General features: G+C 48.2%; 1 protein-coding gene across 1 annotated transcript in view; it reads left to right on the top strand.

Annotated features, from left to right (window-relative positions):
* Nucleotides 1-459: 459 nt before the first annotated feature.
* Nucleotides 460-13,648, top strand: part of bean1 (brain expressed, associated with NEDD4, 1) — an 85,997-nt gene continuing 72,808 nt past the window's right edge. The window contains exons 1-2 of the mRNA XM_063188280.1: nucleotides 460-511; nucleotides 11,597-11,674. Coding sequence (XP_063044350.1) covers nucleotides 460-511; nucleotides 11,597-11,674 — 130 coding nt within the window. The remainder of the gene's footprint in view (nucleotides 512-11,596; nucleotides 11,675-13,648) is intronic.

Genomic DNA, 13,648 nt, shown 5'->3' on the forward strand with positions numbered 1-13,648 from the left:
TCTCTCTTTATCTTTCTCTGGGGCTGGGGCACCCCTGTGCAGGCTTGGACTGGGGGAGAAATAGGGCCCGGGCACTTTTGGCTTAAACGGGTCCCCTATAATTAACGGCACAGAACTGACTCATCGGTGGGCCTTATGTCTGAAAATAGGGGCCCACGAGGGTGCAGGGCCCACCGGGAAATACCCGCTATGTCAGATGGCCAGTCCAGCCCTGTTTTAGCTTCAACGGGTCCCTCATAATAAGCGGCACAGAACTGACTCATCGGTGGGCCCTGCACCCTCGTGGGCCCCTATTTTCAGACATGTTAAAAAAAACTACTTTTTTTTACATTTCTGAAAATAGGGGCCCACGAGGGTGAGGGGCCCCTATTTTCAGAAATGTTAAAAAAGTAGTTTTTTTTAAACATGTCTGAAAATAGGGGACCACGAGGGTGCAGGGCCCACCGGGAAATGCCCGCTATGCCAGATGGCCAGTCCCTGTCCTGCCCCTGGGTGATGCTCGGTGGCCAAGGTGACACACAGGCAGGCCTGACAAGATAAATACGGGATCACTGCCGCCCCCGCCACCGCCACCGTCACCCCCCATCGATCCTATCTCAAAGTGGAATTTGTCACCGTTAATTAAAAAGACGCTTGCCTTGGCTGGCCCAGGCTGTGACACAGCAAGCGCAATCTGCGCTTGTCTGTCAAATGCACATCTCAAGGAGAAAGCTGTGTCGCGGGGGCAGTGGCAGCTGCATGGGTTGGCAGGAGAGGAGATGGAAATGCGGAGGAAGAGGAGGGGAGGTGGAGGAAGAGGTGGAGGAGGTAGAGGAGAGGTGATGTGATGTGGCCTGCCAGTGGTCATCTTGATGTCGCCGCTGCATGCTGCAGAGATCTAGCTACTGTACATTATATCTCCTTGTGGGGGCAGAGAGGAGATGGCAAAGGATGAGGAGATGCTGCCAGGGCCAGTGGAGGTGGAGGAGGATGAGGAGGAGGAGGAGGTGGAGGAGGATGTGGAGGAGGAGGAGGAGGAGCAGGAGGTGGAGGAAGAGGGGATGCAGGCAGGGCCAGTGGAGGTGGAGGAGGATGTGGAGGAGGATGTGGAGGAGGTGGAGGTGGAGGAGGGGATGCAAGCAGGGCCAGCGGAGGTGGAGGAGCATGTGGAGGAGGAGGTGGAGGAAGAGGGGATGCAGGCAGGGCCAGTGGAGGTGGAGGAGGATGTGGAGGAAGAGGTGGAGGTGGAGGAGGAGGAGGAGGAGGTGGAGGTGGAGGTGGAGGTGGAGGAGGGGATGCAGGCAGGGCCAGTGGAGGAGGAGGAGGAGGAGGTGGTGCAGGGCCAGTGGGGATTGGGCTGGGGAGGAGAGGGGAGGTGTAGTGAGGTGTGTCCATCCTCTTGATGTCCAAGCTGTTGCAAAAGTGCAGTTGTCCATGCTACTGTGAGTGGTTCTCAGCCTTTTTGCCAGTGATCATCTGATATTTGTGGAGGAGGAAGAGGAGGAGGATGAAGATGAAGAGGAGGAGTAGGTGTGATAAGATGAGATCATGTTCGTCACAAAAAGTGCAGTTCTTCTTTCTTAAAATATGCATGTGTAGGACTATACACAAGGACTTTTGTTATACTGAGATCGACTACGACAATAAATCATTCATAGTATAGCCTACGTGAGAAATCCAGCAGCAGCATCCACCTTTTGGCCAGTGGTCATCTAAGGTCTTGGAGGAGGAGGAGGTAGTATGGGGGGAGGTGGCGGAGGAGGAGGTGGGGATGGAGGAGGAGGTAGTATGGGGGGAGGTGGCGGAGGAAGAGGTGGTATGGGTGGTGGTGGAGGAGGAGGAGGTAGTATGGGGGGAGGTGGCGGAGGAGGAGGTGGTATGAGGGGAGGTGGCGGAGGAAGAGGTGGTATAAGCGAGGTGGCGGACAAAATGCGTGGAATGAGAGTTGAGTCAAGACGGCCCGTGGTCATCCTGATGTCCGCGCTGTTTCAGTTGCAGCTGCAGTTACATAATAGTCCTTGCAGGGGCAGTTGGGGATGGAGGAGAAGGAGGAGTTGGTATAGGAGGAGGTGGCGGAGGAAACGCGTGGGAGAAGTGAAGCAGCCCATGGCCATCATGATGTCCGTGCTGCCGCAGAGGTGTACCTACGGTATGTAGCCTAGTCAGGCCGTGCCCTCCCTATTGACGCAACAGCTTCAGCGTTGCTACCAGTCAGGTCAAGAGCAATGCAAGTTGCAAGTGTGGCAAGTTGCCCACTTTGTTGGGAAGCAAACAATCATGAGCAAATCAAGGGAGGCCGTTTGGGAAACGCCGTTTGGGAAATGTTAATTGTTATGCTCTTGGTCCGACCAAGTCTCGAAGAGATTTGAAAGTCGATGATAATCAGGCTAATGTAGCCAGGCCGTGCCCTTCAGTGTTACTTCTAGTCAGGCCAGGAGCAATGCAAACATCGTTTCAGAGCTCCAGATAAATCGGGAACTCCCACCGCTTTGCCGGGAAGGGAGGTGGGTCAACTGTGCCATTTTGGAAATGTTGATTGTTCTCTTGTTCAGACCAAGTCACAAAGAGATTTGAAAGTCAATGATAATCAAGCTAGTAATTGCTATGTACATTGTGGCCCCATTGTGTGGATCAAGGGAGGAGAGGAGAGATCAAGTGCCCTTTTACCATTCTGATGCCCTTGCTGCTGCGGAGGTGCAGCTACACTAGAGCTCCTTGTGGGGTCAGCGTTGAGGATGGAGCAGGGAGGATCAGAGGAGGGGTGAGGAGGGAGGGGAGGGTGGAGCAGGGAGGAGGAGAGGAGAGGTGAGGAGGGAGGGGAGGATGGAGCAGGGAGGAGGAGAGGTGAGGAGGGAGGGGAGGGTGGAGCAGGGAGGAGGAGAGGAGAGGTGAGGAGGGAGGAGGAGGGAGGGGAGGATGGAGCAGGGAGGAGGAGAGGATAGGTGAGGAGGGAGGGGAGGATGGAGCAGGGAGGAGGAGAGGTGAGGAGGGAGGGGAGGATGGAGCAGGGAGGAGGAGAGGAGTGGTGAGGAGGGAGGGGAGGATGGAGGAGAGGAGAGGTGAGGAGGGAGGGGAGGATGGAGCAGGGAGGAGGAGAGGAGTGGTGAGGAGGGGGAGGGGAGGATGGAGCAGGGAGGAGGAGAGGTGAGGAGGGAGGGGAGGATGGAGCAGGGAGGAGGAGAGGAGTGGTGAGGAGGGAGGGGAGGATGGAGGAGAGGAGAGGTGTACGTGTTGAATTAACACTTCCGGGCCCTGCCGTGGCCAACCAATAGGGTACTCGTCTGCCATGCAGCCGACCGGGGTTCAATTCCCGGCTCGGGTCATTTGTCGACCCCTCCCCATTTGCTTCCTATCCACCTCTCAAACTGTCCTGTCAAATAAAATCATAAAAGACCAAAAAAAAAAAACTTTAAAAAAGAAGAATTAACACTGCCCTTTTCACTGTGCAGATAGCTTTTTGTGGGGGCAGTTTCAGAGCTGGTGAGGAGAAAGCTGAGACGGACTATGTGTCACCCTGATATACGTGCTCATGGCTGTAACTACCATTGAGGACACAGAGGTCATGTCCTCTGTATTTTTTTTCTTCAGAAATGTACATTTTATCTTTGATGAAAATCGATCAATGATCAACAATGCTAAATTCAGTCTGTATACGCCACCCCCATTTATCCTCAAAACAAACTTAAGAGTTTGACTGAAGAGTTTAAAGCATTCTAAAATGTACAGCATGCAGTACATCACGCAGTATATGACCTCGGTAGTTGAAAATAGAGAGATTGGAGATTGGATCTGGAGAGGAGAGGAGAGGAGAGGAGAGGAGAGGAGGGGAGGAGAGGAGAGGAGAGGAGAGGAGAGGAGAGGAGAGGAGAGGAGGGGAGGAGAGGGGAGGAGAGGCGAGGAGAGGGGAGGAGAGGCGAGGAGAGTGGAGGAGAGAAGAGGAGAGGAGAGGAGGGGAGGAGAGGTGAGGCGAGGAGGGGAAGAGAGGTGAGGTGAGGCGAGGAGAGGAGAGGAGAGGAGAGGGGAGGAGAAGACAGGAGAGGAGAGGGGAGGAGAGGAGAGGAGATTGAATCTGAAGAGGAGAGGAGAGGAGAGGAGAAGACAGGAGAGGAGAAGAGAGGAGTGGAGAGGGGAGGAGAGGAGAGGAGATTGAATCTGGAGAGGAGAGGAGAGGAGAGGAGAAGAGAGGAGAGGGGAGGAGTGGTGAGGAGATTGAATCTGGAGAGGAGAAGAGAGGATAGGAGAGGAGAAGACAGGAGAGGAGAGGAGTAGAGAGGGGAGGAGAGGGTAAGACGGGAGTGGAGAGGAGAGGAGAGGAGAGGAGAGGAGAGGAGATGAGAGGGAGAGGGGAAGACAGGAGAGGGGAGGGGAGGGGAGGGGAGGAGAGGAGAGGAGAGGAGAGGAGAGGAGAGGAGAGGGGAGGGGAGGAGAGGAGAGGGGAAGACAGGAGAGAAGAGGAGAGGAGAGGAGATGAGAGGAGAGGAGAGAAGAAGCCAGGACAGGGGAGGAGAGGAGAGGAAAGGAGAGGAGAGGAGAGGGGAGGAGAGGAGAGGAGAGAAGAGGAAAGGGGAGGAGAGGAAAGGGGAGGAGAGGAGAGGGGAGGAGAGGAGAGAAGAGAAGAGGACAGGAGAGGAGATGAGAGGAGAGGAGAGGAGAGATTTAAAAATGCCTTCAATTTAACACCGCTTACTCATAGTACATTATCACAATACATCCAGTACACCCCCCCTATCATCATACTCAGCTCCCCACTCTCCCCAACCTGACACAGCAAACCCCACACACACCAAATGAGAGGAGAGGAGAGAAGAGGCGAGACCAAACTTCAGCTCAACATTGGGGGTTCAAAATTCTGGAATGTTGTAATGACTGAAGTAATATTGAAGCACATTGAGTTGCACCTGTGTATGAAATGCGCTATACAAATACACTTGCCTTGCCATGCCTCAACGCCCCCCTAGAGATACCCAACGCCACCTGGGAGGCTGTTGAGAAACACTATGTTAGAAACTATGTTGAGAAACACTATGTTAGAGTGTGTGTGTGTATGATGGGTTAGAATTTGATAACATGATGAGCTGATATATCCAAGATCCTGATCCTGGCAGTTCTTCTTCATACAATATGCATGTGTAGGACTACACACAGACAGCACAGGGACTTTTGTAATACTGATACCGACTACAACAATACCGACTACAACAATAAATGATTCAGTATACGTGAAACTCCAGCAGGAGTCGCCAGGATTCAAGCCAGCTCATTCGTGTCCTCTATTGATGGTTTTACGTATCAGATTCTGCGAGATGAAATAACCAAGCTTGGTTCCCTCTTGCAATAGCTTTTTCTATGATTGAAGTGACCGAAGACGAAAGACTGAAACTTGGGTGCTCTCTGTGACTATATGCAGCCACATGTTTTTTTTTTTTTTTGCGGGAAATGGTAGATAGACAGATCAGATAGATAGATAGATAGATAGATAGATAGATAGATAGATAGATAGATAGATAGATAGATAGATAGATAGATAGATAGATAGATAGATAGATAGATGACTATAAGCTACTATTGTTTATGTGTTAGTAGGAAATCAGTTACATAATATCCGCCAAGCCAAGCCCGTTCTAATGTGACCTGACTGGAAAAGCCTATACGAATCGGTCTTTAATGTGACTGCGCCCCACCTGACCGCCTGCCAAGACAATCAATGCGGTGGCAATATCGTTGCCAATAACCAGTTGAATGACTGCATGCCTGCGAGATGTCATAGAGGCGTCCGCTCGCTGAAATCAGTGTTGCCTGCCTGTGTCTCCTTCCTGGCTTTCATCCAGCTAGCTGCCTATTGGGTGCGCCCACTGCCGACTGTCCATGGTGCTGAATACCAATCGGTAGGGAAACTCCCCGAGTGTGGTGGAGAGGGATGCTCCCTAATTTAGGCGCGCGCGTTATGTCGCCTGTTACTCAACCAATGCAGGAGATTTCGGACTGCCAGCGAGTTCTGCGGCGGATGAGTGCGTTTAACCTGCACTGCTCCATCATCCAATGGACAGCGGGCGGTGCAGTTTCCGATGAAGGAGAAGAAGGATGCCGAACGCTCATCTTTGCCGGACTTTGGCAGTGAAATCTGAAGGACAACAACACTTACAAATCGCATGGGGACAATCTCAATCAGACTACTGCCGGGTAAGTGGAACGATTTGCTTCAGTAGGCTACTGTCATTTTGCCTACTATTAGTAAACAATAGGCAAACAAAAATCTGTTTGTGCAGTCCTAGAAAGACGCGTCGAACTGTTGCTCCATATTCTCCTCATAGGTCTGGGATTCTATTTAATGTATTGATCATGGGGTCTTCCCCCTTTTTTACAGATAGCCTAGGCTATAGGCTACACTCCGACAAAAGAACATGCATTCTAATAAGAACGCGTGTTTTGTGTCATGGGCACAGCTAGCTTGCAGTAACAGTCACTATCGCGAAAATGTCATTAATGCGTTCGTAATGGAGGGCATGAGATGTCAGGGCAAAGACTCAACATCACGCTGTCAGACTCTGGCACGCGACCACATGAACGCATTAGTTTGGATGGGAGAGGAGAAAGAAAGCTACTGGCGCCAAAAAGTGACATCTACACCTTCTTGGATGGAGCGCTTAGATAAACCTCCCCCTACATCATAGATATTATCTTCTTAACTGGAATTCGTGAAATGTACCTCTTCGCCGGAGGCCGTTTTGGCACAAGTTTATAGGACTGCAATTATTCCTTGCAATGTCGAGAGAGAGAGAGAGAGAGAGAGAGAGAGAGAGAGAGAGAGCAACATTTTCTGTGACGGGGTGAAGGTGAAAGGGATGAACTGAATCTAAACACAAGCTTCCGTTGCGCTTGACGTGCTGCTGGTCAGGCGGGCGGCGAGTGTTTGTTCCTGTCTAGGCTACTTCTGCTCTGACCTTCATCAGAGCGAGCATCTCTGAAACTTGCCCCAAATAATGTTGCATAACAGAGCAGCTGCGTCGCCGCTCCGTGTTGTTCCCGCGAGGGAATGTCCTGTCCTACCAACACAGCGCGTCAAACTCACTGGAATTTCGTCTTTTAGACAGTATATGATATGCGCTTTCTTCATTGTCAATATTGTTCAATAGCACACAATTGAATGAGATATCATTGGTTGTCTTCGCAGTAAAAAAAATAATAATACCAGGGTTACACTATTTGAACTCTTAAAGAGTTGAAATTTCAGTAATTTGGTTCCACTCGAAAATAGTGTTACTCTTTGGTCAGTTTAGCATATCCAAAATTAATTCTACTGTAAATAACAACACTGACATGTGGAGAAAATATTGAACACTGGTACTGCCTAGAGTAATTATCATCGACTTTCAAACATCTTCTTGGTCTGACCAAGAACATAACAGTTGACATTTCCCAAACGGCATGGTTGACCCACCTCCCTTGGTTTGCTATTCGTTGTTTCCTTCCTGACAAAGTGGGAGGAGTTCCCGAAATTTCTGGAGATCAGAAACGATATATACATTGCTCTTGGCCTGACTAGAAGCAGCGCCAAAGGTGTTGCGTAACTAGGAGGGCATGGCCTGGCTAGGTAGGTTCTACCTGGAGCTGAGGGTGGGTATTGGTGTTGCAGGAGAGTTGAAATTGCCTTGAGCATCTGTACAATTCTACACTGACTTTTGACTCCACTGTTAAAGGAGAATTCCGGCCAGTTTGGATTCATATCCCATCTTGGGTGGACCCAGGGAAAAGGATGAAAGGCAAAACCGCGAGAAATTTTCATGCGTGCTGCGCAAAGTTGTTCAATTGCGCTGTTTTCGGTTAAACCCTGGCCCGTCGGGCACGTATTTGACCTGTTTTAAAGCTCCTAGCGTGCATTAAAACCCTTTTGAACGCTTTGGCCGTGGTGTGTGTACCCATACAAGTTGATATCTAGTGGTTCACAGTTGCATTAGGTAGCACAGGTACGATACAACAGGAGTTTTCAAAACCTACCTCTCTCAGCTTCCGCCTTCCAACTACGTCCGCAAAATGGTTCGCCAAAGTGATACTTCATAGTAATCCATTTTATTTTTGTCCACCAAAGACGAGCCACAAGAAACAAATTCACACGTTTCCATGTCTTGTGTTGTTGTTGTCTTGCAGATTAATTTCTCACTGAACGCAGTTTAATGACGTCACTGCGTCACATGACTCCTGGAAAGAACGCACATTCGCAACCACACAGAATATTTGTTACAGATAAAGAATTATTGCCACATGTCGCATATCACAATAATATACCGATTAGAATATATAGCAGTCCTTGGTGATGAAATAAATAATTGCAATATAAATAGAAAATACTATACTCACTCATTAGACAGTTGACCATTAGGGCCACTTGGTCTAGGATGGTTTTTTTTTCAATTGATTCTTGGTACATAAAAGAAGGCTTCCAAGACATCCTGGTACAGCATGTGGGGAAACCTCTCTGTCTGGGTGAAACACTCGGCACTCTGTGACCCATCTCGACACCTTTAGCCAACCCCGAAACTGGATCCCCCCCCCCAAAACAATACATGAGCCCGCCCCCGAAACTGTAATCTGTGATATGCGACATGTGGCAATAATTCTTTATCTGTAACAAATATTCTGGTTCGAAAAAGATAACCATGGCCACCAAACCCTTCAATTGAACCACCAGACCCCAACGAAGGATCCATCTCAAAATATCAAACAGTATATTTCGACAGCGCCTCTCTCTCTCGCTTCTGTATAATAACTGGATGAGCGAATGTGCGTTCCTTCCAGGAGTCATGTGACGCTGTGACGTCACTAAACTGCGTTCAGTGAGAAATGAATCTGCAAGACAACAACAACACAGGACATGGAAACGTGTGAATTTGTTTCTTGTGGCTCGTCTTTGGTGGACAAAAATAAAATGGATTACTATGAAGTATCACTTTGGCGAACCATTTTGCGGACGTAGTTGGAAGGCGGAAGCTGAGAGAGGTAGGTGCGCCACTTTTGAAAACTCCTATTGTATCGTACCTGTGCTACCTAATGGAACTGTGAACCACTAGAGATCGACTTGTATGGGTACACACACCACGGCCAAAGCGTTCAAAAGGGTTTTAATGCACGCTAGGAGCTTTAAAACAGGTCAAATACGTGCCCGACGGGCCAGGGTTTAACCGAAAACAGCGCAATTGAACAACTTTGCGCAGCACGCATGAACATTTCTCGCGGTTTTGCCTTTCATCCTTTTCCCTGGGTCCACCCAAGATGGGATATGAATCCAAACTGGCCGAAATTATCCTTTAAGTAATTTGGTTCTCCACAGTGTAGAAAATACTCTTTCTGGAGTCGTGTAAGTTTTTCTGTGCATATAGGTAATGTGTACTTTTTTACTGCGTGTAGGCTATAGATATGGGCATATTGAGTTCCCGTGTTAAACACACAAACAGTATTGAGGTAGTGGGATAGATCACTTGGGCTTTTTTCAACAACTTCACGACACCAAGATCACTGTACTTTCCTGTCTGAATGCAGTGTAGGTGACTACAGTACAGCGGTGTAGTCTACTTTTTTGAAGTGGGTATACTGTCTATTCGAGTATTTTTTGAAGTGGGTATACTGTATATATTTATGCTATTCTAAACAATGGATCAATCAATTTTAAGTGGGTATACTGAAGCCCCTAAAATTTAGAAGTGGGTATACTCTGTATACCTGCGTTCTATGTAGACTACACCACTGCTACAGTGGGCTATTACATGATGAATGTTACTAGACATGGCAGGCAACAGACTAGCAATAATCCCTGAGCAGAGGTACATCTTGTACCAGGCAGGCAGCCGCTTGGGGCCCCCAAGCCCCTGGATGGTGAATAACAGATCACACTTTCCTACAGTGGCGCCAAATTTCTTTCAAATGTTCACTCCTTTGACATTTAGCTTGGGCCCCAGCTTAACATAGAGTCGCCTCTGTCCCTGAGTCTGAACACATCAAGGGTCTCAAATCACATCAAACACGTATTGCTAGAGTATTCCACACACTATCTAACCCCTCAGGAATATTCTAGATTATAGAGGGACACACCATGAATTACATTACTTACAGTAAATTACATAACTTTAAAGGAGAACTTCTTCTAATTTCAATATGCTGTTGTATTGCCCGGTGATGCTGCATTTTTCGACTCAGCCCTTTCCGAGATCTGGGCTATTCTAATGGGGGTAGACTTTGTTTACATTAAAAAACCTTCTTTACATAGGCCTACTCCAAATATCATCCCAAAAGGTATCGCTGTTTGCTAGTTGTCTGCTGATGTTGCAAAACCTTTTGGATGTTATTGGGAATCCAGATGTTTTTTTTTTAAAATGTAAACAAACGCATGCCCCCATTACAATGACCAGGATCTAGGAAAAGGCTGAAGAGAAAAAAAAATGCAGGTACTTACAAGTCCAGGGTAGTGTGAGCATTAAAACTGCATGTCGAAATTGGCATTACACTATATCCAAAGTGACTTACAAATAAGGGCACAAACAGCTAAATTAGTGGTGGAATACAGGAAACAGTATGCAGACATGACAGGTTAGCCCGTTAAAACACGGTGTTAGTTAGTTAGTTAGTTAGTTAGTTAGTTAGTTAGTTAGTTAGTTAGTTAGTTAGTTAGTTAGAAACTTTATTATCCCAAATGGGATAAGTTAAAAATGTATCCCATACATTGATTGTTACCAGCATGGCAATGACTGAGCAGTGACAGTATTGCCAAATTTGATCTTTACATGAACGTTTATTAAGTAATAAACAAATATTTTCTAGTATGGTCCAAGTAGGCCTACAGTCATTTTTGCTGCTAAACATGGCTATTTTTGGAAATTCAAAATGGCGGACCACGGAGAAGATCCCCCTTTTCATGTATGAAAAGTGAATTTTTTCCAGTCATAATGAATACTTAGATTTTGATGCTGGTGGTAAGTATTCATGAAAAAGGCAACATTAGTGAATGGGCAGCATGAATTCTGGAAATAAACAACTAAAAATCTCACACAGTGTCCCTTTAACATTATGATTACAGTGTGCCTCAGATGGTACAGTGTGCATTAAACCCCTTAGCGCAGCATCTATGTTATAACCTTACTGTCACCAAAATTGTAATGTCTTTGTCTTAATCTGTTACTTAAGGCTTTCGGCACTGCCATAGCAAGGTTGTTATGATGTAGTTGAGTATTTTCAGCAAATAGTGAATATGCCCGCCGGCGACCCCATCTGCAGTAAGAGGCTACGGGTCTACTGCATGAACATTTTTTGTGGGGTCATTAATATATTTTTGAGCAAGAAAGGTGTTTGATGAGTACAGCAGAATACGTTTTTTCTTTCGTTTTTGTTTCTGTGTGTGTTTCTCTCTGCCACACAACTGTGTGCTGAGACCTAATAGTGTGTGCGTGTGCGTGTGCGTGTGCGTGTGCGTGCGTGCGTATGTGCGTACGTGCGTGCGTGCGTGTGTGTTTGTGTGTGTGTGTGTTCGTGTGCCTGCGTGCGTGTGTGTGTGTGTGTGTGTATGTGTGTGTGTGTGTGTGTGTGTATGTGTGTTTGTGTGTGTATGTGATTTCCTCTCTCTGTCTTGCAGCTGTGTGTGCTCTGAGTCTTGGGACGGTGTCTGGCTCTTCTGACTCAGCAGTGGGCGTCAGGAACCTCTCCAAAGCTTGTGAGTATTACCTGTAGTTGACTACCTCTGTACATCAGCGAACAAACAGTTTGTTTATCAATGAATGTGTGTGTGTGTGTGTGTGTGTGTGTGTGTGTGTGTGTGTGTGTGTGTGTGTGTGTGTGTGTGTGTGTGTGTGTGTGGCACTGGACCTGACAAGTGCTTGTTCGTAAACTGCCGCTGTGTGTGTGTGTAAGGGGCAGCACTGACTTTGAGCGCATCAGGTGTGTGGATGTGTCTTGAGTTAGCACATACAGTAGCGCCGCCACAGCATACACACACACACACACACACACACACACACACACACACACACACACACACACACACACACACACACACACACACACACACACACACACACACACACACACACACACACACACTGACGTTGAGAGCATCAGGTGTGTGGATGTCTCTTGAGTTAGCACACAGCGCTCCATCCAGCACACAGAGGAGATGCGGGTGCATAAACAGACACACCCACCCAGGACACACAGGAGGACACACACACACACCCAGGATACACACACACAGGAGGACACACACACCCACCCAGGATACACACACACAGGAGGACACACACACCCACCCAGGATACACACAGGAGGACACACACACACACCCAGGATACACACACACAGGAGGACACACACACACACCCAGGATACACACACACAGGAGGACACACACACACAGGAGGACACAGTAAAGGTTCCTCACCAGCACTTGACATCTCTCTCTCTCTCTCTCTCTCTCTCTCTCTCTCTCTCTCTCTCTCTCTCTCTCTCTCTCTCTCTCTCTCTCTCTCTCTCTCTCTCTCTATTTCTCTCTCCTGCTCTCGTTCTCTCTTTCTCTCTCTCTCTGTCTCTCTCTCTCTCTCTCTCTCTCTCTCTCTCTCTCTCTCTCTCTCTCAATTTCTCCCTCTTTCTTTCTCTCTCTCTCTCTCTCTCTCTCTCTCTCTCTCTCTCTCTCTCTCTCTCTCTCTCTCTCTCTCTATCTCTCTCTATCTCTCTCTCTCTATTTCTCTCTCCTGCTCTCTCTCTCTCTCTCTCTCTCTCTCTCTCTCTCTGTCTGTCTCTCTCTCTCTGTCTGTCTCTCTCTCTCTCTCTGTCCTCACGCTCTCTCTCTCACACACACATTACACATAAACAAATAAAAGCAGAAAAGGGAAAAATGAAAAAAAAAAAACACGAAAATGCCTTCAACATGCAGGAAATGGGAGGAAGGTGACACGGGGCATGTGCCACGGCGCGGCGCGCGTGTGACAATAGAGTGACAGTACAGAGGCAGTGTGTGTGTGTGTGTGTGTGTGCCATTATTTCGACAGTACAGCACTGTGATTGTGTGGCTGTGATGAGCAGGAGCTTTGGTGGTGGGGTGTGTGACCAGCAGCAGTGCTCACCAGTCCCCATAGACACACACACACACACACACACACACACACACACACACACACACACACACACACACACACACACACACACACACACACACACACACACTCCCGTCCCCAGGGGTCCCCATAGAGTGGCATGACGCCAGCAGCGCAGCGCAGGCCGGGACCCATTATCGATTAGTACACTCACATCCGCAGGCCATGGACGAAAGAAGAGGGAGGGAGAGAGAAGGGGGGGGGGTACAGCAGGCGGAGATAGAAACAGAGGTGAAGAGAAGAGAAAAGAAAGATGATAGAGGCAGAAGGGAGATAGCAATGAAGAGAGGGAAAGTGAGAGGAAGAAAGAGACAGAAGGAGAGGCAGGCAGAGAGAGAGAATTTGAGAGAGAGAGAATTTGAGAGAGAGAGAGAGAGAGAGAGAGAGAGAGAGAGAGAGAGAGAGAGAGAGAGAGAGAGAGAGAGAGAGAGAGAGAGAAGGGGGTCGTATATAAATATACTGTATGTAGAGAGAGAAGGGTGCAGAGAAAGAGATTTAGGCGGGCAGTAATAGAGAGAGAGAGGGAGAGGGAGAGAGAG

Source organism: Engraulis encrasicolus, chromosome 22 (assembly GCF_034702125.1).
Source record: "Engraulis encrasicolus isolate BLACKSEA-1 chromosome 22, IST_EnEncr_1.0, whole genome shotgun sequence".
Taxonomy (NCBI): domain Eukaryota; kingdom Metazoa; phylum Chordata; class Actinopteri; order Clupeiformes; family Engraulidae; genus Engraulis; species Engraulis encrasicolus.